Source organism: Hyla sarda, chromosome 8, assembly GCF_029499605.1.
Source record: "Hyla sarda isolate aHylSar1 chromosome 8, aHylSar1.hap1, whole genome shotgun sequence".
Taxonomy (NCBI): Eukaryota; Metazoa; Chordata; class Amphibia; order Anura; family Hylidae; genus Hyla; species Hyla sarda.
In genome coordinates this window covers 150,521,177-150,548,070 of record NC_079196.1, presented here as the reverse complement: position 1 = coordinate 150,548,070, position 26,894 = coordinate 150,521,177, and the positions used below count along the sequence as shown (strand labels likewise).

Sequence of the window (26,894 nt, the reverse complement as noted above, 5' to 3'; positions counted from 1 at the left end):
TGAAAAAAAAAAAAAAGTGAAAAAGTTAACAAAGGTCATTTAACCCCTTCCCTAATAAAGTTTGAATCACCCCCCTTTTCCCATAAAAAAAAAGCTGCGTAAATAAAAATTAACATATGTGGTATCGCTGCGTGCGTAAATGTCCGAACTATAAAAGTATATAATTAATTAAACCGCACGGTCAATGGCGTACGCACAAAAAATTCCAAACTCCAAAATAGCGTATTTTTGGTCACTTTTTATATCATTAAAAATGAATAAAAAGCGATCGAGAAGTCCGATCAACACAAAAATGGTACTGATAAAAACTTCAGATAAAGCCGCAAAAAATTAGCCCTCATACCATACGCGGAAAAATAAAAAAGTTACAGGGGTCAGAAGATGACAATTTTAACCGTATACATTTTCCTGCATGTAGTTATAACTTTTTTTCAGAAGCGCGACAAAATCAAACCTATATGAGTAGGGTAACCTTTTAACCTACAGAATAAAGATAAGGTGTAATTTTGACCAAAAAATGCACTGTGTAGAAACGGAAGCCCCCAAAAGTTACAAAATGAAATTTTTTTTCTTCAATTTTGTCGCACAATGATATTTTTTTTCCTTTTTGCCATGGATTTTTGGGTAAAATGACTGTCACTGAAAAGTAGAATTGGTGGCACAAAAAATAAGCCATCATATGGATTTTTAGGTGCAAAATTGAAAGCGTTATGATTTTTAGAAGGTGATGAGGAAAAAATGAAAATGCAAAAACGGAAAAACGCTGAGTCCTTTAAAGGCTTAATAAAAAAAATAATTGTCCACGGGACTAAAACGGACCAAAATCTACTTGTCCCTCATGACGATCCACTTGTCCAAGCCAATTTTTGCTTTTACGCTCTTGTTTTTTTTTTTTTTTTGTCCTCCTCGCCCTATAATAGCCTTAACCCCTTAAGGACTGAGCCCTTTTTCACCTTAAGGACTCGGCCATTTTTTGCAATTCTGACCACTGTCACTTTAAACATTAATAACTCTGGAATGCTTTTAGTTATCATTCTGATTCCGAGATTGTTTTTTCGTGACATATTCTACTTTAACATAGTGGTAAAATTTTGTGGTAACTTGCATCCTTTCTTGGTGAAAAATCCCAAAATTTGATGAAAAATTTGAAAATTTTGCATTTTTCTAACTTTGAAGCTCTCTGCTTGTAAGGAAAATGGATATTCAAAATAATTTTTTTTTTTATTCACATATACAATATGTCTACTTTATATTTGCATCATAAAATTGATGAGTTTTTACTTTTGGAAGACACCAGAGGGCTTCAAAGTTCCGCAGCAATTTTCCAATTTTTCACAAAATTTTGAAACTCGCTTTTTTTCAGGGACCAGTTAAGGTTTGAAGTGGATTTGAAGGGTCTTCATATTAGAAATACCCCATAAATGACCCCATTATAAAAACTGCACCCCCGAAAGTATTCAAAATGACATTCAGTAAGCGTTTTAACCCTTTAGGTGTTTCACAGGAATAGCAGCAAAGTGAAGGAGAAAATACACAATCTTCATTTTTTACACTCGCTTGTTCTTGTAGACCCAATTTTTGAATTTTTGCAAGGGGTAAAAAGGAGAAAATTTTTACTTGTATTTGAAACCCAATTTCTCTCGAGTAAGGACATACCTCATATGTCTATGTTAATTGTTCGGCGGGCGCAGTAGAGGGCTCAGAAGGGAAGGAGCGTCAAATGGTTTTTGGGGGGCATGTCACCTTTAGGAAGCCCCTATGGTGCCAGAACTGCAAAAAACCCCACATGGCATACCATTTTGGAAACTAGACCCCTCAGGGAACGTAACAAGGGGTAATGTGAACCTTAATACCCCACAGGTGATTCACGACTTTTGCATATGTAAAAAAAAACAAAACATTTTTTACCTAAAATGCTTGGTTTCCCTAAAGTTTTACATTTTTAAAAAGGGTAATAGCAGAAAATACACCCCAAAATTTGAAGCCCAATTTCTCCCGATTCAGAAAACACCCCATATGGGGGTGAAAAGTGCTCTGCTGGCGCACTACAGGTCTCAGAAGAGAAGGAGTCACATTTGGCTTTTTTGAAGGAAATTTTGCTCTGGGGGCATGTCGCATTTAGGAAGCCCCTATGGTGCCAGGACAGCAAAATATAAACACATGGCATACCATTTTGGAAACTAGACCCCTCGGGGAACGTAACAAGGGGTAAAGTGAACCTTAATACCCTACAGGTGTTTCACGACTTTTGCATATGTAAAAAAAAATTAAAAAATTTACCTAAAATGCTTGGTTTCCCAAAAAATTTACATTTTTAAAAAGGGTAAAAGCAGAAAATACCCCCCAAAATTTGAAGCCCAATTTCTCCCGAGTACGGCGATACCCCATATGTGCCCCTAAACTGTTGCCTTGAAATACGACAGGGCTCCAAAGTGAGAGCGCCATGCGCATTTGAGGCCTAAATTAGGGATTGCATAGGGGTGGACATAGGGGTATTCTACGCCAGTGATTCCCAAACAGGGGGCCTCCAGCTGTTGCAAAACTCCCAGCATGCCTGGACAGTCAACGGCTGTCCGACAATACTGGGAGTTGTTGTTTTGCAACAGCTGGAGGCTCCGTTTTGGAAACCATGGCGTACCAGATGTTTTTCATTTTTATTGGGGAGGGGAGGGGGGTTGTATAGGGGTATGTGTATATGTAGTGTTTTTTACTTTTTATTTTATTTTTTGTGTTAGTGTAGTGTAGTGTTTTTAGGGTACAGTCGCACGGGCGGGGGTTCACAGTAGTTTATCGCTGGCAGTTTGAGCTGTTGCAGAAAATTTGCTGCAGCTCAAACTTGCAGCCCGATACCTACTGTAAGCCTCCGCCCATGTGAGTGTACCCTGTACATTCACATTGGGGGGGACCTCCAGCTGTTGCAAAACTACAACTCCCAGCATGTACGGTGCATGGTGTAAGGTGACTGCTGGGAGTTGTAGTTTGCAACTGCTGGAGGCACACCGATCGTGAAACACTGAGTTAGGTAAAAAAAAAAACTCTAAGTTTCACAACCAGTGTTCCTTCAGCTGTTGCAAAACTACAACTCTCAGCAGTCACCGACAGCAAACGGGCATGCTGGGAGTTGTAGTTATGCAACCAGCAGATGCACCACTACAACTCCCAGCATGCACTTTAGCTGTTTGTGCAAGCTGGGAGTTGTAGTTATACAACAGCTGAAGGTACACTTTTCCATAGAAATAATGTGCCTCCAGCTGTTGCAAAACCATAAGTCCCAGCATGCCCATAAGGGAATGCTGGGAGTTGTGGTGGTCTGCCTCCTGCTGTTGCATAACTACAGCTCCCAGCATGCCCTTTTTGCATGCTGGGAGCTGTTGCTAAGCAACAGCAGGAGGCTGTCACTCACCTCCTGCTGTTGCTTCATCGCTGGACTGTCCCTCGCCGCCGCCGTCGCTCCTGGGGCCCCGATCCCAACATGGACGCCGGGGATCGGGGTCCCCAGCACCCGGGGTCGTCTTCCCGCACCCGCTCACGTTCTCCGGAAGAGGGGCGGAGCGGGTGCGGGAGTGACGCCCGCAGCAGGCGCCCTGATTGGTCGGCCGGTAATCCGGCCGACGAATCAGGGCGATCGTGAGGTGGCATCAGTGCCACCTCACCCCTGCAGGCTCTGGCTGTTCGGGGCCGTCAGAGACGGCCCCGAACAGCCAGTAATTCCGGGTCACCGGGTCACTGGAGACCCGATTGACCCGGAATCGCCGCAGATCGCTGGACTGAATTGTCCAGCGATCTGCGGCGATCGCCGACATGGGGGGGCATAATGACCCCCCTGGGCGATATGCCAGGATGCCTGCTGAACGATTTCAGCAGGCATCCGGCTCCGGTCCCCAACCGGCTAGCGGTGGGGGCCGGAATTCCCACGGGCGTATGGATACGCCCTGCGTCCTTAAGGACTCGGGATGCAGGGCGTATCCATACGCCCTGCGTCCTTAAGAGGTTAAAAGGGGTACTCCGGTGAAAACCTTTTTTTCTTTTAAATCAACTGGTGGCAGAAAGTTAAACATATTTGCAAATTACTTCTATTAAAAAATCTTAATCCTTCCAGTACTTATTAGCTGCTGAATGCTACAGAGGAAATTCCTTTCTTTTTGGAACACTGATGACATCACGAACACAGTGCTCTCTGCTGACATCTCTGTCCATTTTAGCAACCTTGCATAACAGATGTATGCTAAGGGCAGCATGGTGGCTCAGTGGTTAGTACTGCTGCCTTGCAGCGCTGGGGACTTGGGTTCAAATCCCACTAAGGACAACAATAAAGAAAGTGGTATTATTATTATTATAATAACGTCAGCAGAGAGAATTGTGCTCGTGATGTCATCAGAGAGCATTCCAAAAATAAAAGAATTTCCTCTGTAGTATTCAGCAGCTAATAAGTACAGGAAGGATTAAGATTTTTTTAATAGAAGTAATTTACAAATATGTTTAACTTTCTGCCACCAGTTGATTTAAAAGAAAAAAGGTTTTCACCGGAGTACCCTTTTAACTACCTTCTATAATGATACCTTTTCATTTTTCAATAACATATTCTCCGAAAAGATTAATTATATATATTTATATATTTTATCGGTGAAGTTGAATTGAAATGGTAAAAGATAATTTTGCAAATTTGGTGGTTTTCTTTTCTACGCCACTTTTTTTTTTTAATTGCCATTTTTTTGACCTTTTTGTAGCTTTTTACATTTTTTTTCACATACCAGACTGTATGAGGGCAAATTTTTTGCCCCATAATCAGTTTTTTTTTTGTATCGGTACCATTTTGGTATTGATCTGACTTTTTAATTGCTTTTTAACTTATATTTTTTCTGGGATATAATAAAAATTGCAGTTCTCTGGTTTGGTATTTTTTCATTTTTACATTTACGTCATTTACCGTATGGAATCCATAATGTTATTTTTTCATAGTTTGTACAATTACGCACGCAGCGATACTAAATATGTTTTTATATAGGAAAAGGGGGTGATATGAACTTCTAACATGAAAGGGGTTAATGTGTGTCTTTTAAAACTATTTTTTTTTTTTTTATACACTTTATTAGACTTTTAGGAGGATTCATTAGATTCCTCATATCTGTGATCCATTGATAGAGCTTAGTCCAGCCAGGCTCTATCAATGACAGAGCCACGGACACCAGAGGTAAGCCCTCTGGCTACCTCTGTAGTGTATCTAGTCTACCAGTTAGCATTCAAATGTCCCTTTTAGGCGCCGCAATCAGCTTTGACAGCTGCCATATAAAGGGTTAATAGCCATCTGCGGCGATCGCCGCATGCTGTCTTAGTGGCGGCCACCGGCTACTGTGAACAGCCGGGTGCTGCAGAGTATGGAGCGGGCAGGAGTCCGGAGTCCGCTCCATACAGACGGCTGAGCGCTGCCGCGCCCTGCTTGCCCGAAGCTAAGGGCTGGAAAAATTCACCTGCCCGGAACTCCATGTCCCGGGCGTCGGGCGATAGGAATTCACCATCCCTGGATCAGCATAGGACATTGACCTTTGTAGCTATTATTCTACTGTGACCTTTGTATCTCCTATACGTGGCTCTATTAAACCTTTTTGCTAGGGATCGACCGATATTGACTTTTTAGAGCCGATAGACAGCTCACCTGCAGCTGTCCTCGGGTCTTGCCGCTCCGCGGTCCCGTTCTCCGAGCATGTGACAAACACGTCACTCTGCCTCCTCCGTAGCGTAACGCTGGGCGCAGGGGAGGAGGAGTGACGTGTGTGTCACATGCTCCTCCATAGGACGGCATGGTGCGATCGGGAGAACGGGACAGCAGAGCGGGGCCGCACAGCAGCAGGTATCGGGGCCGCACAGGACATGGTATCGGGGGCGCACACGGTGGACGCATTATCGGCAAGGTTAGATGCCTATACCAATAACTTACAAAATTGTGAATATCGGCCAAACCGATAATCGGTCAATCCCTACTTTTTGCCCTCCTAATTGTTCACTTCCCACGTCCTGTCTATAAACTACAGGTTCCAGCATTCTCTGCTGCCTCTCTGTGCTCACTTCCTCATAACTGCCGTTTTTACCCCAGTCACCTGACCAGCCCCAACGCTCAGAATGTTACTAAGCAACCATTCCCACCCTGCTTTATCTGCTGTACCACACTACTCAAAACCATAAAGGGAACACTTAAACAACAAAATGTAACTCCAAGTCAATCACACTTCTGTGAAATCACTGTCCACTCAGGAAGCAACACTGACAATCGATTTCACATGCTGTTGTGCAAATGGAACAGACAACAGGTGGAAATTATAGGCAATTAGCAAGACACCCCCAATAAAGGTAGTAGCAAGATAGAAAGAACGGAGCACTCACCCAGTAACTGCAGTAAAATATTTGTTTCTTTATTCAGAGATACATCAGGTACAGGAGCGATACGGGAGAGCGGACAGGTGCTGTGGCGTGGGGGATAGGGCGGCGGACTGTATTCGCGCAAGAATGCGCTTCCTCAGGCCCCTGATGTACTTCTGAGTACGAAGAACTGTATATCACCTGATGCCTGTTACCATAGCAAAGGAGTGGCTCTACAGGTGGTGACCACAGACCACTTCTCAGTTCCTATGCTTCCTGGCTGATGTTTTGGTCACTTTTGAATGCTGGCGGTGCTGTCACTCTAGTGGTAGCATGAGACGGAGTCTACAACCCACACAAGTGGCTCAGGTAGTGCAGCTCATCCAGGATGGCACATCAATGCGAGCTGTGGCAAGAAGGTTTGCTGTGTCTGTCAGCGTAGTGTCCAGAGCATGGAGGCGCTACCAGGAGACAGGCCAGTACATCAGGAGACATGGTGGAGGCCGTAGGAAGGCAGCAACCCAGCAGCAGGACCACTACCTCTGCCTTTGTGCAAGGAGGAGCATTGCCACAGCCCTGCAAAATGACCTCCAGCAGGCCACAATTGTGCATGTGTCCACTCAAACTGTCAGAAACAGACTCTGTGAGGGCCTGTTGTCCACAGGTGGGGGTTGTGCTTACAGCCCAACACCGTTCAGGACTTTTGGCATTTGCTAGAGAACACCAAGATTGACAAATTTGCCACTGGCGCCCTGTGCTCTTCAGATGAAAGCAGGTTCACACTGAGCACATGTGACAGATCTTACAGAGTATGGAGATGCCGTGGAGAACGTTCTGCTGCCTGAAAAATCCTCCAGCATGACCGGTTTTGCGGTGCAACAGTAATGGTGTGAAGTGGCATTTCTTTGGGGGGCCGCACAGCCCTCCATGTGCTAGCCAGAGGTAGCCTGACTGCCATTAGGTACAGAGATGAGATCCGCAGACCCCTTGTGAGACCATATGCTGGTGCGGTTGGCCCTTGGTTCCTCCTAATGCAAGACAATGCTAGACCTCATTTGGCTGGAGTGTGCCAGCAGTTCCTGCAAGAGGAAGGCATTGATGCTATGGACTGGCCCGCCTGTTCCACAGACCTGAATCCAATTGAGCACATCTGGGACATCATGTCTCGCTCCATCCACCAACGCCACATTGCACCACAGACTGTCCAGGAGTTGGCGGATGCTTTAGTCCAGGTCTGGGAGGACATCCCTCAGGAGACCATCCGCAACCTCATCTGTAGCATGCCCAAGCGTTGTAGAGAGGTCATACAAGCACGTGGAGGCCACACACACTACTGAGCCTCATTTTAAAGCAAATCTGTCATCAGAATCACCCGCACTAAACCTGTTACACAGGCTTGTAGTGCAGGTGATCCTGATTAAAATGCATATTATCTCATTGAAAATGGTTCAGCGGTTCGTCAGATATCTTTATTTTTAGTTTTCTGTTATTCCCTGGCTTGGGACTCAGTGGGAGGTCCGCATCGGCTCGGACTCGGCCATACGTCATTCGTCCGTCCCTCCCTTCCTCCCACCCCCGGCTTTTCATGCAGGCCGTCTTCTTACTTGTATTGGGCCTCTGCTCGAGTGAAGCCGGGGGGAGAACGCCGCTTCCGGATGTACGGAACGCGGCGCATGCACGGCGAGCCCAAAGTGACCAAAAACAAGGCGTTAGACTGCGATGATACATTCATGAATATTCATGAGCCAGGCAGCCGCTCCGCCCGGCTAAAATGACGTATAGCCAAGTCCAAGATGATGCGGACCTCCCACTGAGTCCCAAGCCAGGGAATAACAGAAAACTAAAAATAAAGATATCTGACGAACCGCTGAACCATTTTTAATGAGGTAAGAAACGTTTTAATCAGGATCACTACAAGCCTGTGTAACACGTTTAGTGCGGGTGATTCTGATCACAGATTTCCTTTAAGGACATTACATCAAAGTTGGATCAGCCTATAGTGTGGTTTTCCACTTTGATTTTGAGTGACTCCATATCCAGACCTCCATGGGTTGATAAATTTGATTTCCATTGATAATTTTTGTGTGATTTTTGTCGTCAGCACATTCAACTATGTAAAGACGAAAGAATTCATACGATTAGTTCATTCATTCAGATCTAGGATGTGTTATCTTAGTGTTTTTATTTTTATTTTTTTGATCAGTGTATATAGCAATGATTCACAAAATGGGGGGCCTCTATATGTTGCAAAACTAAAACTCCCAGCATTTCCAAAAAGTAAAAGTCTATCTGTGCATGCGTGAAGTTTGTTTTAAACAGCTAAAGGCACCCTTTTTGGGAAACACTGCTAAGATGTGCTTCTCAGCAGATGAAGAATTAGGGAAGAGTTAGTGGATGGCAGTTGAGTATGTGCCTCAGGACAGTTTTTTGGGGGGAGGGGGCTGCTGATAAACGTGCTGCCGGAGTCGGCCAGCTGAGGTTGGGCGGAGACAGGTGCTGATGAATGTGCCACTGGCAAGCTGAGGACCGGGTTGGGGGGTGCTGAGCATCATGGTGTCACCCCATCAGCCTGGAGTCACCTAGTCACAGAAAGGGACTCAGCTGGGTACGTCTCGGCAGTTGAGGCATGTGATCTCTGTCTCGCAAGGTGGGGGCTTTAGGAGGAGGGACAGCAGCTGAGACGGAGATGCTGGAAGAGGGAGTCAAAAATGAGTTTTGATGATTTTTCACTATAGTAGTAATGGTGGTAGGAGTGTAATTTTTTTTATGAATGTTAATTGCAAAAATAAAACACCATGCAGGAATAAACTAATAGATAAAAATTAACTGAACTACCCCTTTAATCATTTTTGGGTCAGTGTGTGTCGTCCCAGAATCGTCACGCAAAGAGAAGTGCTGGGGAGGTTTGCGGCTCTTAGCCAGACGTGCAAGGAGGTGACCAGACTTATTGCCGAAACTGAACAATTCAGCATGGAATCTAGAGTAAGCAGCTAGACATTTACGCTCTGACCAAAGGTAGTTTTCGCCACCTGCCACGCCTGACACGCTGCCGCTGAGGGCTGAGATATATAGGTGTAGGTGGATTGCAAGGCCTTACTAGCTTCCTGGAAGTGGTAGAGGGATTTCTCTTTCACCGTGGACATTCAGGCGATCAGGCGACCACACATCATTGATTTAGCAGATTCCCAGTATAGGGCAGCATCAGAAGCATGAGCACTGTGACACCAGGAGAACTTAGTCCACCAACTTTTCAGATAGTCAGTAAAATTGTCATCCTTTGCCATATAGGCAGGGAAGCGCCATTGAAAATCGGTACCCCTCGGGAAGGAGTCAGCCAGGGAAATAGAGGTAGGTGAATGGTCGGAAACTACCATAACATGTATATCTGAGGTCGCTACATGAGCTAATAGATCCGGTGAAACCAGTAGGTAATCTATTCAGGACCATGAAGAGTGGCTTTGTGAAAAGTGAGTAAAGTCTCTTCTGTCTGGGTGCATCAATTGCCGAGGATCCCTGAGGCCAGAGGATTCCAGAATCCTGGAAAACACCTTGTCAATAGGTTGAGGAAGTGTACTCTCTGTAGAACCTCCCTTTCTGTCCTCTACATTAACCACAACAGCATTCATGTCGCCACCCACTAACTTGCTGGGAATAGTATCAGCTAAAAGTTTCGTCTCTAAGGATTGGAAATAAGATTTATCTCCATTAGGAGCGTAACAGTTATACAAGCTAAAGTCACGTCCCTCATAATGTAAATGCACCAATACCCAACTGCCTTCCTGATCTACCTCCTGGGCTATTAATGTACCCCCAAAATTTTTGTGTATGAGAATTAGAGTGCCTGCCTTGCCCCCTATCGCTGGAGCCCCAATGAGGGCACTTACCCAAAGCTTGGACATGCGGGTCAGATCCTCAGCGGCCAGATGAGTTTCCTGGAGCATAGCGACATCAGGATAGTCTTTTCAGGTGGCGCAGAATCTGCATTCGCTAGTTGGGAGATTGGAGACCCTTGATGTTCCAGGAGATTAAGTGCATGGCTTATAGAGGAAGGGGGAAAGGAGGAGGAAAAAAAAAAAAAAAGGGGGGGGTTGGAGAAAAGAAATGGGTGAACTACACACTTGCACCAAAAAACACACGCATTGCTTTGGTCAAGACCTAAGTCCTTGGCCTCAACAGTTAGGGGTCAAAATAAGCAAGCCAAAATAAATATGCAGTACTGAACCTTATAAAATGCACTCGGGGCGTCCTACACTGTGTTAGGTACTATAAAGAGAATGGGCTCAACCACAGACAATCATAAGGCTGGGTGTTACCTACGCCTTAATGTAATATACGAACCAAAAAGAAAGCAAGGCAAAAAAGTTGATAGCCCACCAGAAAAAAGCTAAATTAAACTTTATTGTACCAATAGCCACATTACTGACCACATTAAACCATGGAGAGGGACCCCAGAACTAGTCTTGGACTCCTCCTCCTCCCCCCCCCCCCCCCAGGACCTAGGTTTTGGGGGGCGGGGGGGGGCGGTCACCCGTTCTCCTTATGATCGCGTGATGTATATCCCTCTGTTCCTTTGACAACATGGTCAGTAGTGTATGGACCTCCTTTTTAAGTGCTTTTAAGTGTATGTGGCTATTGGTACAATAAAATGTAATTTTGGTATTTTCTGGTGTGCTATCAACTTTTTTGCCTTGCTTTCTTTTTGGTTCCTACACAGTGTTAGGGACTTCACTTTTTTTTTTTCTACTAGCATAGAGAACACAGCCTCCCGGCTGGATGCATGTATATAAAGGCAACATAGAACCCTCCCCCCAAAAACATTTGGAATCACCCCCTCTTGGGAACATGGAAAGAGAAACTAGCCCTCCCCACCAAACATGTAGTCCCGGGCCCTGAGAGTAGTAGCAACTAAAAGAACAGTACTCGAGCAGATGGACTCAAACATTCGGATTTACCAGGATGGTGGGACAGCACAACAGAAGGCACCATGGCGGCGGCATTTAGAGGGTCAGCGGTCAATGCCTCCAATGGTTGTCCATAAAGTGACCACTGGGTAGACAGCAAGGAATCAGAAGATCTCACGCTGGGAACCAGAGCATCGAGTAGAGTTGGAAGGGGGCTTCTCTCGGGAACTGCATGTGGTCCCCCCCATGTGGCTGGATCCGGCAGGACTGTGCATAGCGTCTTCCGCAGCAGCCGGGCTGTTGAAGACTGAAGAGGAGCCATCATCATGGAAGATATGTAGGACACTGTTGTATTGGAGTTGAAATTTAGTCTTGCGCCGGAACAGTTCAGTTCACACCCCACTAAAGGCCCTGCGCCTGTAGCAAGGCCTGGCGGTCGTTATAATCTAGTAGATTAAAGATGACTTGGCGAGGTCGGTTTTGTTGCCCAGGTTGCAAAAATCGTATATTGTCATCCCGGATCCCAGGGTCTGGACCTAGTCTGTGCCGCCAGTGTTATAAAATCAAAATGAGGCTGGCCTGCTGTAGTGGGTAAAGAAGGGGCTTCTGCAGGCTGTCTCTCTAACAGGAGATGGCTAGAAGCTGTAGCAGGTGGGTCCTCAGTACTAGGGAGACTGGAGAGGAGGGGTGTTCAGGGACCCTCCTGCCGCCATCTTAAGGCCATTTGAGTCAGTGAGGAGCATGGAGGAGGCCCCCGGGGATACAGTGCTAACCTGCAAAGGTGGAGGAGCGGAAGACGATGCAAGGGGTCTGAGTAATCCTGAAGATCCCTGGTATGAGAGGAGAGAGAGCTGGCGCATCTGTTTTGCGGTGTTGCTGCGGAGTGCTGTGAGGAGGCCGAGCAAGCTCCGTCTTTTCGGGTTTTCTGATTGCTGCGGAGTAAATTATGCTCCATACAGCCAGGAAAGCACTAGGAGCAGGTGACCGGGTGTTGAGGCCGGCGGGGTGGGGGGCAACGGTGTCGGCTAAAGAGATGCGGTGAGGACTGGGACCAGCGGGAGCTCCTTTTAGCTGCTTCCTTTCATTGTAGCACCGGAACGGAAGTTTTCCTGTGTGAGATTGTCAGTCCGTATAGAAAGAATCCCCCCCCCCCCACTTGCAATCTACTGTACAGGGCCTCGGCTCTCCCTGCGAACAGTGTGTGTTGACCCCATATGATAGATTTGTTTTTTTTATGTGCATACAGTTCCATCTGGTTTTCACCATACGGTTTTTGACTTTGCACAGTTTTTTCAATCAAACAAGTAAAACTTTATTCAAAATGGAGTGAAAAGTTAAAAACGTATCCGTTTTTTTTTCTTTAAAAACGGATGCAACCGGATATCATTTTTCAAACCGTATACGGTTTTTAACTGTATACGGGTTAAAATTTGTAGACACGTTTTTGATACAGTTTAGTCAGGTTTTGAGGAATCAGTTTTTCCTCAAAAACCTGATACGGGAACTGTATTGCAAAAAACGTGGTGTGAATGCACCCTAAGTAATATACAGTAGTACATGAGGCCTGATAATCCGTGAGGCGCCAATCTAAGAATGGCATGAAATGAAAGGGAGAGTAATAAAATCCGATGTTGTCTGAGAACAGAATATGTAATTCTGGTACCAATACAAGCTAACTAACATATGGCTAAGTGGGAAGTTGTAAGCCACCTAGTGTTCCTCCAATTGATCCCAAGCAGTACCACTCACAGAAGCTGAAGGGAGTAACTATGTCAATGATTTCAGATGTTGTGTATTGCGAAAGAATAAACACCTCCCATTTTTCGTGTATCCTTATGGCGTTCTGTATCGAGCCTATCAATCCCACATAACAATTTAAGTTGGGAAACAAGCATCGCTAGAGATGGGACCGTGGTAGATAACCAGGTGGAAAAAATACACCGAAGTGCCACCAAAAGGACTATATGAATCATCTGAGGTGTTTTCACCTCTGTCAGAAGGTCACGTTCTGGGGGTCTGTTTTGGTAAAACAGCAGGGTTCTTGGAGCACAGGGCAGAGTTATTCCCCACAAGTCATTGATGAACTGTACCACCATACCCCAGTATTCCACTATATGAGGGCAGGACCACACCCCGTGCCACATGTCAGTCAAGTGAGCAGAACATTTGGGACAGGCAGTTATCCTGTCAGGGAAGTCAGGCGATGGGCGAATATTGAATCCATAGAGCGCTCTGTGAGCAAACTTGAAGTAAGTTTCACGCTACCGTTAGTTGATGATGCAACGCCGTACCACCTGCCATCCCTGCAGGAAACATGCAGAAATATCCTCCTCAGGGACCCAAGTAGACCATGAGGAAAAGAGTTTGTCAGGATCAAATTTAAGGAGTACTCGTTTTAGAGCAGGATATAAGGTTGATTATAGATTGTTTACGAGGACTGCTACCTATTAGGAAATCTAATTCGTGTTCTAAAGCTTCCCTGTCAAGATTACGTAAGCGAGAGGACAGAGAAGAGTGCAATTGAAGCAGAGGGAATATATGTGACGATGGCAGGTCATAATTAGTGATTATCTCTGGCGGAGTAAACCACCTGCTGTTTGTTCTATCCATCAATTGTTTGACTGATATCAGGCCATTTGAGTTCCACAAGGCTGAGTGGAAGGTCTGAGAAGGTAACCTAACCGAGCATTCTGGATGTCGTGTGAGAGGGAGATGCTTGGAGAGCAAGAAAGGGAGCTGGAATAATTTCCTCACTTCCTTCCACGTCACCACTGTGTCACGTAGTAGAGAAGAGCGTTTAATCAGTACAGGCAATTTAGCATATGACGTGTGAAGGAGAGTTGCTAAATCCCATTGGGCCGCCAATTCCTTTTCCAAATCAGTGGTGGCATGGAACGAAGAGTTATGTATCCAGTCTTTAACAACCAGTTCAGTTTTGAAGTGGATTTGAAGGGCCTTTATATTAGAAATACCCCATAAATGACCCAATTATAAAAACTGCATCCCTCAAAGGAATCAAAGTGACATTCAGAAAACGTGTTAACCCTTTAGGTGTTTCACAGGAATAGCAGCAATGTGAAGGAGAAAATTAAAAATCTTCATTTTTTACACTCTCTCATGTTCTTGTAGACCCAGGAGAGAAATCACCCTAAAACTTTTAACCCAATGTTGCTCGATTAAGGAAGTACCTAATCAGGGGTGTGGAAATGTAATAAAAATCTACTTTTTCGCTTTTACTCGATTTTTATTTATTTTTTTCTTTTTGCCCTATAATAGCCATAACTAACTACTATAATAACTTTTTAATTTTTCCATTAACCTATTCTCCGAAACAAAAACAAAAATATTGGTGAAGCGAAATTGAAATAATAATAAGATAATTTTGCAGATTTGGTGGTTTTCTTTTCTACTCCATTTACCTTGTGGTTGAGCTAACTTGATACTTTAGACTGGCCTGATTACAGCAATACCAGATTTGTATAGTTTCCATCATGTTTTACTAACTTAAATAAAAAAAATAAAAAAAATGTTCTGGGATATTATAAAAATTGCAATTATGTGGCTTGGCATATTCCCCCCCCCCCCCCTACGTTTATGTAATATACTGTATGGGATACATAATGTTATATTTTAATAGTTCGTACAATTACGCTCGCAGCAATACCAAATGTTTGTTTTTATTATGTGTTTATATAGGGAAAGGGCATGATTTGAACTTTTAATATGGAATGGGTAAATGCGTATCTTTTAAACTTATTATTTAAAAAAAAAATTTTACTTCATTAGTCCTATAGGGGACTTTTAGGAGGAATCACAAGATTCCTCATACAGATCAATAGAGTTCTATTGAACTCCATTGATCTGTGTGCACTATGATCCATTGATATAGCCTAGTCCAGCCAGACTCTATCAATGACAGAGCCACCAACACCAGGGAAGCAGAGGTAAGCCCTCCGGCTACCTCTAAAGTGGATCGAAATTTCCCCCCCCCCCCACCCCAATTGCCCACCAGGGAGCATTCACATGTCCCTTTATAGGCCGCTGTCAGCAATGACAGCAGCTATTTAATGGGTTAATAGCCAGTCGCGGCAATCTGAGCATGCTGCCTATTAGCGGCAGCCCCCAGCTACTGAAATCAGCTGGGGGCTGCAGAGTATGGAGCGGGCACGAGTCAGGAGACAGCTCCATACTCCTCTGTAAGTGCCGTGGTGCTTGTCTGCCCTGTTTGCCCGAAGCAGGGCTAAGGACTTGTGATGGAGGGAACGGGGTATGGTGGGGAGGGGGGTTTGACGGAGGTAACAGGCTAGTGCCGCATGGCACTAACTTATAGTTTTATCTACACAGGGTGCCTCCAGCTGTTTCACTACTACAACTCTCTGCATGCCCTGACATCCAATAAATGTGAGGGCAAGCTAGGAGTTGTAGTGGTGAAACAGCTGGAGGCACCCTGTGTAGATAAACTAAGGGCGGAAGTTCCAAAAATTTCAGGGGTTCCAACATTTATGGCCATGACTGTATATGTTATAAAGTGTTTTCAGTTACTTTATTAGAAAGTTAAAATGTCTACTGTTTTACAGGGTTAATAATGACTAGTGGATTTCAATGAAGATCTGGGTTCCTTATTTGAGTGGCTGACAGTCTGCGCACGACAGCCATGGAGGAGGATGTCAAGTTAGAAAGTACCAACGACGAGAGCAGCTTGAGAGCGAAATTAGACCGGAACATATCAGTTAGTGAATTTTCCTGCAATTGTTGCTATGATATCCTGGTGAACCCCACCACCCTGAACTGTGGGCACAGCTTCTGCAGGCACTGTCTGGCCCTGTGGTGGGTGTCTTCAAAGAAGACTGAGTGTCCTGAATGTCGTGACAAGTGGGAAGGATTTCCTAAAGTAAACATACTACTTAGGTAAGTACAGGCAGTTGCTAATGGTAATTCTTAAGAATGTATTTTATCTGAGGCAACTTCTCAGTTACCAAAGGTAAAAATACTCTGAAACTTATACAAAATATTAATGTATAATCAATAAGCTATTATCTGTGGTTAGAACCTTTTTAAAGAGCACCTGTAAAAAAAAAAAAATATAAAATAAAAAAAAAAAAAAAAAATATATATATATATATATATATATATATATATATATATATATATATGCCGAGGCCCCTAATTTCACCACCAAAACCCAGGAAAAGTTATTGACTCAACTATAAGCCTAGGGTGGGAAATACATCATCCCCCCCATGTAATCATCCAGACCCCCGTTATTATCCCCCCATGTCTTCATCCAGACCCCGTCATTAACACCCCTGTCATTAACACACCCGTCATCATCCCCCCCTGTCATCACCCCCCCCCCCCCCCCCCGTCATCATCCAGACCCCCTTCATCATCACCACCTGTCAATCCCTTCAGCCATCGGCTGTCCGGTCATGCTGGGAGTTGTAGTTTTGAAACCTCTGGAGGTCCGCAGGTTGAAGACCACTGCGGCCTTTGTCATCATCCAGCCCCCCCCCTTTTTTGTTTTGTACTCACCTCCACTCAGCGGGAAGGAAGGGTGAGCTGGTCCGGGCCAACTATGCTGCAGGGACTGTCCGGTAGGGAGGGTTAGTCGTTGCGGGCTGTCCATTTTCACCTCTTCTCCACGCTTCAGGCCTGCCCCGGACTAGTGACGTCCCTGTGCGGCGTTGTCAAGGCAACATCACTAGTCCAGGGCCGGACCGGAGCGCGGAGAAGAGTGCCCCCCCCCCCCCCCCCCCCGGTGAAAATGGACAGCCCGGAACAACTAACCCTCCCCACCGGACGGTCCCTGCAGCATAGATGGCCCGGAACAGTTCAACCTTCCTTCCCACCGAGGGGAGGTGAGTACAAAACTAAAGGGGGGTCTGGATGATGACAAAGGCCGCAGTGGTCTTCAACCTGCGGACCTCCAGAGGTTTCAAAACTACAACTCCCAGAATGCCGGGCATGCTGGGAGTTGTAGTTTTGTAACATCTGGAGGTCCGGAGGTTGAAGATCACTGAGAAGGGATTGACAGGCGGAAAGTTAACTCGAGTATAAGCCGAGGGGGGCGTTTTCAGCACAAAAAATCATGCTGAAAAACTAGGCTTATACTCGAGTATATACGGTATATATTTTCTAAACTAACTGATTATATTCCCTAACTACTCCTAACACCCCTCCTGCCCTTAAAAAAATACAAATTCTGAGCTTTAAAATACGCTGTATCATACCTTTCCTCTTGCTCACATTGTGTGAGCTCCCAGCAGGAGAAAGTGGGTGTTCACTGAAGCGCACGAGAGCCATGCCTCGCCATGCCCCGCACGCACTTCCTGAGTTTGGTCTCCTGCCAGGCTAGGAAAGGACCAAACCAAATGTTTGACTTGCGCATGAAACAGAACAGAGCCACCTAGTGGTCGTTTTTTCAATCACATTAAAAACCTAATGGTTGTCTTATTAGATAAGGAACAATATATTAAGTTTAGCTTGGTGACAGGTACACTTTTTTTTTTTTTTTTTTTTTTTCTTTTTTAAAAGGAAACCTTTCATCAGGTGTTTCATAATCTGTAAGAGTATGTTATCAATGGTTTTATCACAGTTCTGCTGCACTGTGCACACTGTGGAAAATCCTGTGTGAAATTATGATTCTGGAGTCCGCAAAAAGAATAGACTTTCAGAAGTGCGGAATGTCCGCCCGTGGCATACATTCTGCATGTGTTACTATTGTGTGAACTGAATCTCCACTGCAGAAAACCTGCTGCAGACCCCATTGAAGTCCTGCAGTGGATTATCAACAGCAAAGATTCCACTAATGAAAATCTGCTGCGGAGCGCCCCCCCCCCCCCCAACCCTCTCAAACCCCCAGCAGAAAACCCCACTGCAAGTTTGAAACAAAATCCTCTCATGTGAAAAGCACCTTTTAGGCTGCTCACCTTGAAGGAGATTCATTAAACCCTCTGCAAAGGAAAAACTGACTAGCTGTCGTTAGTAACCATATTGCTTTAATATTTATTTTCCGGAGGTCTTTTTAAAAATAAACCCCTTGAGGACCCATTTTGGCCCTGAGAACACAGCTAGTTAGCATTTTTGCATTTTAGTTTTTTCCTCCTCGCCTTCTAAGAGCCATGACTCCCCCAAACTACACTCCCATGGGGGATGTTTTTTTTACATGACCAAAAAATAAAATGACAGCTTAAATTTCACCATAAAATGTAGGGCAAAACCAAAACATAATTTGTTGGGGGGAGTTCATAATTTTGGTGGGGGATAGAGTAGGGGTTAATTTTTACACAATGCACTTTATGGTAAAATTGACCTGTTACCTTTTTATTTTGTGGGTCAATACGATTAACCCCTTAAAGGGTACCTCTTTTGATATGTTATAGATTAGTGTATGCAGAATAACTTTACAATTGCATATTTTTTAATAACATGCTTCTTTCTATTTAATTTTCCACTTTGAAGAAATGACCACTAGGGGTCTCCCTACCAGTCCTGGCAGCAAGCATTTCAGACTCATGCTGGAGTCCTAAACACTACGAGCTGCCAGTCTGCTTTGTTCACAAAGGAGAACACTCAGAGCTGCCAGCCTGCTTTGTTCACAGCCTGTTTGGCTGTGAACAAAGCAGGCTGGCAGCTCTGAGTGTTTAGGACTCCAGCATGAGTCAGAAATGCTTGTTGACAGGACTGATCGGGAAAAATACAATAGAAAGAAGCAAATTTTTCATTAACATGCTATTGGAAAGCTATTCAACATTCATTAATCTAAAATATATCAAAAGTTTATTTGATGAGAGGTACCCTTTAAGGATGCAGCTCATTTTCACCTTAAGGACGCAGCCCTTTTTTTTGCAATTCTGACCACTGTCACACTAAGCATTAATAACTCTAAGATGCTTTTACCGATTATTCTGATTCAGAGACATATTTTCATGACACATTCTACTTTATTTTAGTTGTAAATTTTCGTCGTTACTTGCATCCTTTCTTGGTGAAAAATCCCCAAATTTCATGAAAATGTTGCATTTTTCTAACTTTGAAACTCTCTGCTTGTAAGGAAAATGGATATTCCAAATGTTATATTGATCCACAAATACAATGAGGGACATTTATCAATGTTTGCTTATGTATTTTTTTTTTTTTTTAGTAGTTTTTTTTTTGCTTATGTGTGACTTATTTATCAACTGGTTTCAGCCTGTTGATGATTTTCTATCACGTAAGCAATTTTTCCTTTTTTACTTTGGTAGTAGCTTTTTCTGCTCCATGTTTGAGCTGGCGTAAATTTAGTCAATTTTTAACCCTGTTGTGACTTTTTTTTGCGCAGTTGCGACTGTTGCAGTTAATAAATACCTGACTACCCGTAGTCCATTTTATTTAAATTATTACTACGTAGTTAATTTTTGGAAAACGTGCTTTTCTCGCTTTCCAGTCAAAATATTGCACGAAAAATCGCGTAGTCGCAGTTGTGACAGTTATAGTAAAGAAAACCTGACTAAACCCGTTGATGTCCATAAATATGTCTACTTTATGTTGGCATCATAAAATGGACATATTTTAACTTTTTGAAAACATTAGAGGGCTTCAAAGTAGAGCAGCAATATTCAAAATTTTCATGAAAATTGCAAAATCTGAAGGGACAGATGTTACAGAACTACAACTCCCAGCATGCCTGGGCAGCCTAGGCATGCTGAGAGTTGTAGTTTTGCAACATCTGGAGGGCTACCATTTGGGCGCCACTGTAATAGTGGTCTCCAAACTGTGACCCCCCCCCCCAGATGTTGCAAAACAACAACTCTCAGCATGCCCAGACAGCCTTTGGGAGTCTCGGCGCTGTCGGTGCATGCTGAGAATTGCAATCTTGCAACAGCTGAAGGCACACTGGTTGGGGAAACAGGTTTTTTGTCCTAACTCAGTGTTTCGCAACCAGTGTGCCTTTGGCTGTTGCAAAATTACAACTCCCAGCATGCAATGAGAGGCTCTAGATGCTGGGAGTTCTAGTTTTGCAACAGCTGGAGGCACACAAAATCTCCATGTTATGCAACCAATGTGCCTCCAGCTGTTGCATAGCTACAACTCCCAGCATGTATGGTCTGCCAGTATGTGCTGGGAGTTGGTTTTGCAACAACTGAAGGTTCCTCCCCCAACGTGTATGTACAGGTGTACATTCACACAGGCGGGGGTTTACAGCGAGTTTTCTGCTGCAAGTTTGAAATGCGGCAAATTTTCCGCCACAGCTCAAACTTCTAGCGATAAACTCGCTGTAAACCCCGCGCCCGTGTGAAGGTACCCTAAAAACACTACACTACTCTACACCTGCACAAAATAAAAAGTAAAACAAGACACTTACACATTCCCCCCAATAAAAAGAAATGTCTTGTAGCGGCACTGTTTCTAAAACAGCCTCCAGCTGTTGAAAAAAACATTTCCCAGTATTGCTGGACAGCACACTTACTGTCAAGGCATGCTGGGAGTTTTGCAACAGCTGGAGACACCCTGTTTGGGAAACATTGTTGTAGGGTATTTTGGTGGCGGATGCAAATCCCTAATTGTGCATGGCGCGCTCTCGCTTTGGAGCCCTGTCGTATTTCAATGCAACAGTTTAGGGCCACATATGGGGTATTTCCGTACTTGGGAGAAATTGGCGTTACAAATTTTTGTTGGGCTTTTTCTCCTTTTTACCCCCTTATGAAAAGGTAAAGTTGGGGTCTACACCAGCATGTTGGTGTAAAATTTAATTTTTTTACACTAACATGCTGGTGTTGCCCCATACTTTTAATTTTCACAAGCGTTAAAAGGAAAGTGACACCCCCCAAATGTAACTAAATTCCTCCTGAGTACGGAGATACCCCATATGTGGGTGTAAAAGGGATCATGCGGGCGCACAGCGTGGCTCAGAAGTGAGAGTGCACAATGTACATAATAAAGTCTAAATTGGTGCACAGGGAGGCTGATTTTATAGCGGTTCTGAGATAAACGCTAAACAATAAATACCCACATGTGACCCAATTTTGGAAACTACCCCCCCTCACGGAACGTAACAAGGGGTATAGTGAGCCTTAACACCCCACAGTTGTTTGAATTTTCGTTAAAGTTGGATGGGAAAAAAGAAGAAAAATACATTTTCACTAAAATGCTGGTGTTACCCTACGTTTTTCATTTTCACAAGGGAAAATAGGAACAAGCCCCCTGTAATTTGTAACCCCATTCCTTCTGGAGTATGGGAAATACTCCATATGTGGTTGGTTGTAAAGTGCTTATCGAGCAAACTACAATGCTCAGAAGAGAAGGAGCGCCATTGAGCTTTTGGAGAGAGAATGTGTCCGAAATTGAAGGCTATGTGTGTTTACAAAGCCCCCATAGTGCCAGAACAGTGGACCCCCCCTCCACATGTGACTCATTTTGGAAACTACACCCCTCACGTAATGTAATAAGAGGTACAGTGAGCATTTACACCCCCACTGGTGTCTGACAGATCTTTGGAACAGTGGTCCATGAAAATGAAAAATTTTAATTTGCACAGTAGGGTGGGGTGTAACGCCAGTGGGGTGTACATGCTCACTGCACCCCTTATTAAATTCTATGAGGGGTGTAGTTTCCAAAATGGGATCACATGTGGGGGTCCACTGTTCTGGCACTACGGGGGCTTTGTAAACGCACGGGGTCCCCCACTTCTATTGCAACCAAATTCTCTTTCTACAAAAGCTCAATGACACTCCTTCTCTTGGGGTGGGGACATTTTCTCCTATTACCCTTTGTAAAAATGTTAAATTTGGGGGGGGGGGAAACAAGCAATTTAGTGAAAATAAATAATTAATTTACACATCTGGCTTTAAAGGGGTGTTCCAGGCAAAAACTTTTTTTTTTATATATCAACTGGCCCCCTGGAAAATTAAACAGATTTGTAAATTTCTTCTATTAAAAAATCTTAATCCTTTCAATAGTTATTAGCTTCTGAAGTTTTCTGTCTAACTGCTCAATGAGGATGTCATGTCCTGGGACATGAGTCATCAGAAAGCAGTTAGACAGAAAACAGCAACTCAACTTTACTATTGGAAGGATTAAGTTAACTTTCCGGGGCCAGTTGATATATTAAAAAAAAAAGTTTTGGCCTGGAATACCCCTTTAATGAAAAGTTGAGCACTTTACATACACATATGAGTCATTTCCTTACTCAAGAGATATTGGGTTACGAATTTTGGGGGGATTTCTCTACGTTTACACCTTGTAAAAATTCAAAAACTGGGTCTACAAGAACATGGGAGTGTAAAAGATGAAGATTTTGAATTTTCTCCTTCACTTTGCTGCTATTCCTGTGAAACACCTAAAGGGCTAACACACTTTCTGAATGTCATTTTGTCTACTTTGAGGGGTGGAATTTTTAGAATGGGGTCATTTATGGGGTATTTCTAATATCAAGGCCCTTCAAATCCACTTCAAAACTGAACTGGTCCCTGAAAAATTCAGATTTTGAAAATTTTGTGGAAAATTGCTGCTGAATTTTGAAGCCCTCTGCTGTCTTCCTAAAGTAAAAACATGTCAACTTTATCATGCAAACAAGGGATTTAGAGCTCTTTTTTTGCTTCCAAAAGTCACACAAAAAGTCACATTAGCACATAAGCAATTTTTTGTGCGACTTTTGGCTGTAAGCAAAAAGCTACAAAAGAGCGTACCAAAGTGAATTTTATTTTTTACTTTGCAGGGGTCAGGGATTTATCAAGTGCAAAAGTCGCACAAAAAGTTGCAAGCCCTCAAAAACTGCGTAAATGTAAGCCAGCCCAGAGCTGGCTTACAAAACTGCTTTTGAGAGCAAATTTTATATTTCTCGCTGGCAGCCGTGATCACAGCTCCAGCAGGAAATATTATATAACTGTACAAAGAAGCCCGGGCTGGCATCACTCTGATTCTATCCCCGCTACCCTAACATAATGACATCCCACCCACCTGCGCCTTGTCTGCCACCTGTTGCAAGACTGCAACGCTGCAGAGTTTCTATTTCCCCTACTGTAATTTCATATTTCCCGCTGGGTCCCGTGATTGTCTTGGACCGAGCAGCCAATCACGGGACCCGGTGGAAAATTTGATATTACAATAGGGACTAAAAGCTCCGCTAGACGTTAAAAAGAACTCGGGCTAGCATAACTCTGCAGCCGCACGGGACTCCCACAGCCGGGCAGGGAGATGTGTAGGTGCCGTCCCTGCCATCCCTCAGCAATGTGGTACATGCTAAGAGATGGCAGGGACGGCTTCTGCACATCTCCCTTCCCGGCTGCGGGAGTCCCGGGCGGCTGCAGAGTTATGTCAGCCCGGGCTTTTTACCACAGCGCCGCAGAGTTAAGTGTAATTAAAAATTTCCCGCTGGGTCCCGTGTCACGTGACCCGGTGGGAAATATGAAATTACAGTGATTCTCTGATCACTGCAGCCAGGAAACAGAGCGCATTGCCACCCACTTCCCTGGCTGGCACGACTACAACTCCCAGCATGTCCTTACAGTAAGGACATGCTGGGAGAGTTTTAGGGGGGGATGGTGGGTGCGGGTGACAAGCTTGTCACCTGCCCCCTGCCACACAACTACAACTCCCAGCATGCCCTTAGAGTAAGGATATGCTGGGAGTTGTAGTCATGTGGTGCGGGAGATTGTCACCCCCATACAACTCCCAGCATGTCCTTACTGTAAGGGCATGCTGGGAGTTGTAGTTGTGCGGCAGGTGGCAGGCTTGTCAGGGGGACCCTATGTGTTTTTTTTTTTTTTTTTTTTTTTTTTTTTTTAATAATTAATCATGCAAAAAAAAAAAAAAAAAAGATTCCTCCTATTTTTATTTTTAGCCAAATACCAACCAAGCAGCAACAGCCTGACGTTACCAGGGTGGGCGAGGACCATTGTTACTTGCACTCCCCAGCCTAAATAACGCCAGCCTGTTACCGCCCAGGAACGCCATATTTGGTACCTGTTGGTACCGGCTCCTCCCGACACCCCTGTGGTGGTGGGTACCGGGGGTAATAATTGGGGGTTAGCGCTTGCTGTTTTGGGGGCTAACGCTAAGCCTCAGCTTAGTCATGGACTTTGTCTATAGTACAGCTTCCACTACTAAGCCTGTCAAGTAAATTTTTAAAAAAAAACACGTTTAAAAAAATTTTTATTCCAAAAAAACACTCCTCCAAAAGTCCTCATTAACCATTTTATTAACATTAAACCAAAAAAAAATGCTGATCACTGTACTCCCCTGAATCTAAAGTAATCAACAAGATACACTGATCTGAAATGAGAAGCAAAAAAAATGAGTTAGTACATTTAGGGGAAAAATTTGTTTTGAAGTCATTTATTGGTTTTTGCTTATGTTAGCCAAATTTATCAACCCACCATGATAGTATAATAAATGATAAATGTCCCCGATTTATGTGTATATATAATTTATTTGGTATGTCTATTTTCCTTAAGCAGAGAGCTTCAAAGTGTGAAAAGAAAAAGCTACATTTTAAAATTTTTCATGAAATGTGGGAATTTTTCACCAAGAAATTATGCAAGTATCGGCAAAAATGTACCACTATGTTAAAGTAGACTATGTCATGAAAAAAAACAATCTCTGAATCAAATTCATAAGTAGAAGCATCCCAGCGTTATCAATACTGAAAGTGACAGTGGCCAGATGTGCAAAAAATGCTCTGGTCCTTAAGGTGAAAATGGGCTTGGTCCTTAAGGGGTTAAACTCAATTTGTATAGTTTTTCTATTCTTATTTTAACAAAATTATATAAACCTATCTTTTATTTTCAATATAGGGGGATAAGGGTGTTTCTTTTATTTAATTTTTTTCTCGTGGTTATCTGTCCATTTTATCAGTAATATTTTGTTTTAACAGGACTTTTTGATCGCTTTTAATAAATTTTTACCACGTTGGATTATAAACGTATTTTAATAGCTTGGGCAATTACACACATGGCGATTTTTTTTTTTTTTTTTTTTTTTTTTTTTTTTTTTTTTTTCCATTTCACCATGACAGCACCAACTGAGGGACTCTGCCCCTAAGGACAGGAAACCTAGAGGATAAAAGGCAGGTCCCTCCTCCCCAGCCTTAGTGGTTTCCTGCCCTTGGAAAGCCTAGTTGGGCAGGAGTTCCTGTCCCAGTTGGATAATTGAAGGCTGAGGGAATAGAGCTAAACCCTGTAGTCTCAGGGTGCTATTTTCTAGTAGGCTCCCCTAGTCTGGGGAAGACTTCCCTGACTGCTCCTGTTTACCTGGATGGCGGAAGCTCTGCAAACGCTCCCCTGGCTGTTCGCGGGCTGTGGGCAGAAGCTGGTGCTGTTCTCCGGCTGCTGGTGGTCGCGCGGTGCAGTCCGGAATCTCCTCTGAGCTGGGAGCCGGGGGACAGTGCGCCGGAAGTGGTGTCGCGCACAGGTCGGGAAGCCTGGCACGGCAGTAGGGAGCCCGGAGATGAGGTCAGACGCTGGGATCTGTGCGGAGGGTGGCCTGATGGTATTTAGGTTGCCCTCTGCACTTACATCGTCTTCCACAACAGGAGTCAGCCAGCCTGTCCCACAGTGTGTGCAGCGGTTTTTCCTAAGGAGAAGATCATCATGAAGGTCTTAGCAAAGATCCCGTCCACTGTATCTGCAAAAGTTCCAGGATACCTGAGGGAGTGTATTTTTTTTTTTTTTTTCTCTTTAATGTTTTTTAGGGAGATGATGGGGGAGATTTATCATTGCTTTTTAGAGTATTAATTTTTTTGCCTATGTTTTGGCGCAGTTCAGGCGCAAGCAGCATATTTAGGGACTTTTAATGCGACTTTTGATATAGACAGTTTCACTCTTTTTGCTAACCCGTAGAATTTTTTTTTTTTTGACCATGCAGTGGTCATGTATTTATCATTTGCGACTTTTGTCAAGACGCTATTTTGTGCGCAAAGGTACTTTTTTTTTTTTTTTTTTTTTTTTTTTTTTTAAGGCGCAAAGCTACACCACCTACCAGTAGGCCTGAGAATCACTTCTACCTTTTGCAATTCAACCTTTTAACCTCTTGTGGACAACGGTGTCCCACTCCCCTTCTATGATGCGCTCAGGAGCTGAGCGCAGGTCATAGCTGGGTGGTCCTGCCACCAGGACCCATCTCTAATGCCAGACATCACCGATCATGGTGATGCCCGGCTTTAACCCCCTACACACTGCAGTCAAATTTGGTTGTGGCGTCCAAAATGCAAGTAAAAATGTCATGGCAGCTCTGTGAAAGTAAGTAAAAACACCTAACCTGCCAAATTCAGGACCCTCTCTCACAAGCATCTAGAAAAAGTGTATGTGGTAGAGCTTTTCCCACCACAGCAGAGCTGCGCAAAATTAATAATCCTGCTGCACCTTCTTGATAAATAAGATGCACACTATTCAAACCCTCCACCCCAATAAACATGGGAAAATAGCTCTACCGTAGACATCCTTTGATAAATCTGGGCCGATGTGCCTACAAAATCTCAAAAAAAAATTCTAAATATAAGGAGTGTAGTTCTTGTAAGGGGATGATGCCTCCTAATTTTGAGAAGTCTGTCTGTGAAGCCTGTATAGCTAACATAATGGTAGCAGAGAGATCCTCCTTCTTAACGCCCATGCAGGATATGATTTAAAAAGGAGAGCAGTGAGGCTCTCAAAATTGCACCAGTAC

At 44.0% G+C, this 26,894-nt stretch overlaps 1 protein-coding gene across 5 annotated transcripts in view; it reads left to right on the top strand.

The window, feature by feature from the left end:
• Window positions 1-26,894, top strand: part of BFAR (bifunctional apoptosis regulator) — a 67,788-nt gene that overhangs the window by 2,740 nt on the left and 38,154 nt on the right. For 4 of the 5 annotated variants that reach the window (XM_056535290.1, XM_056535293.1, XM_056535294.1 and 1 more), the window contains exon 2: window positions 15,833-16,163. In XM_056535290.1, coding sequence (XP_056391265.1) covers window positions 15,910-16,163 — 254 coding nt within the window. In that variant the 5' untranslated portion in view covers window positions 15,833-15,909. Of the gene's footprint in view, window positions 1-6,289; window positions 6,391-15,832; window positions 16,164-26,894 lie in introns of those variants that run through there. The other variant, XM_056535291.1, reaches the window with a different exon arrangement.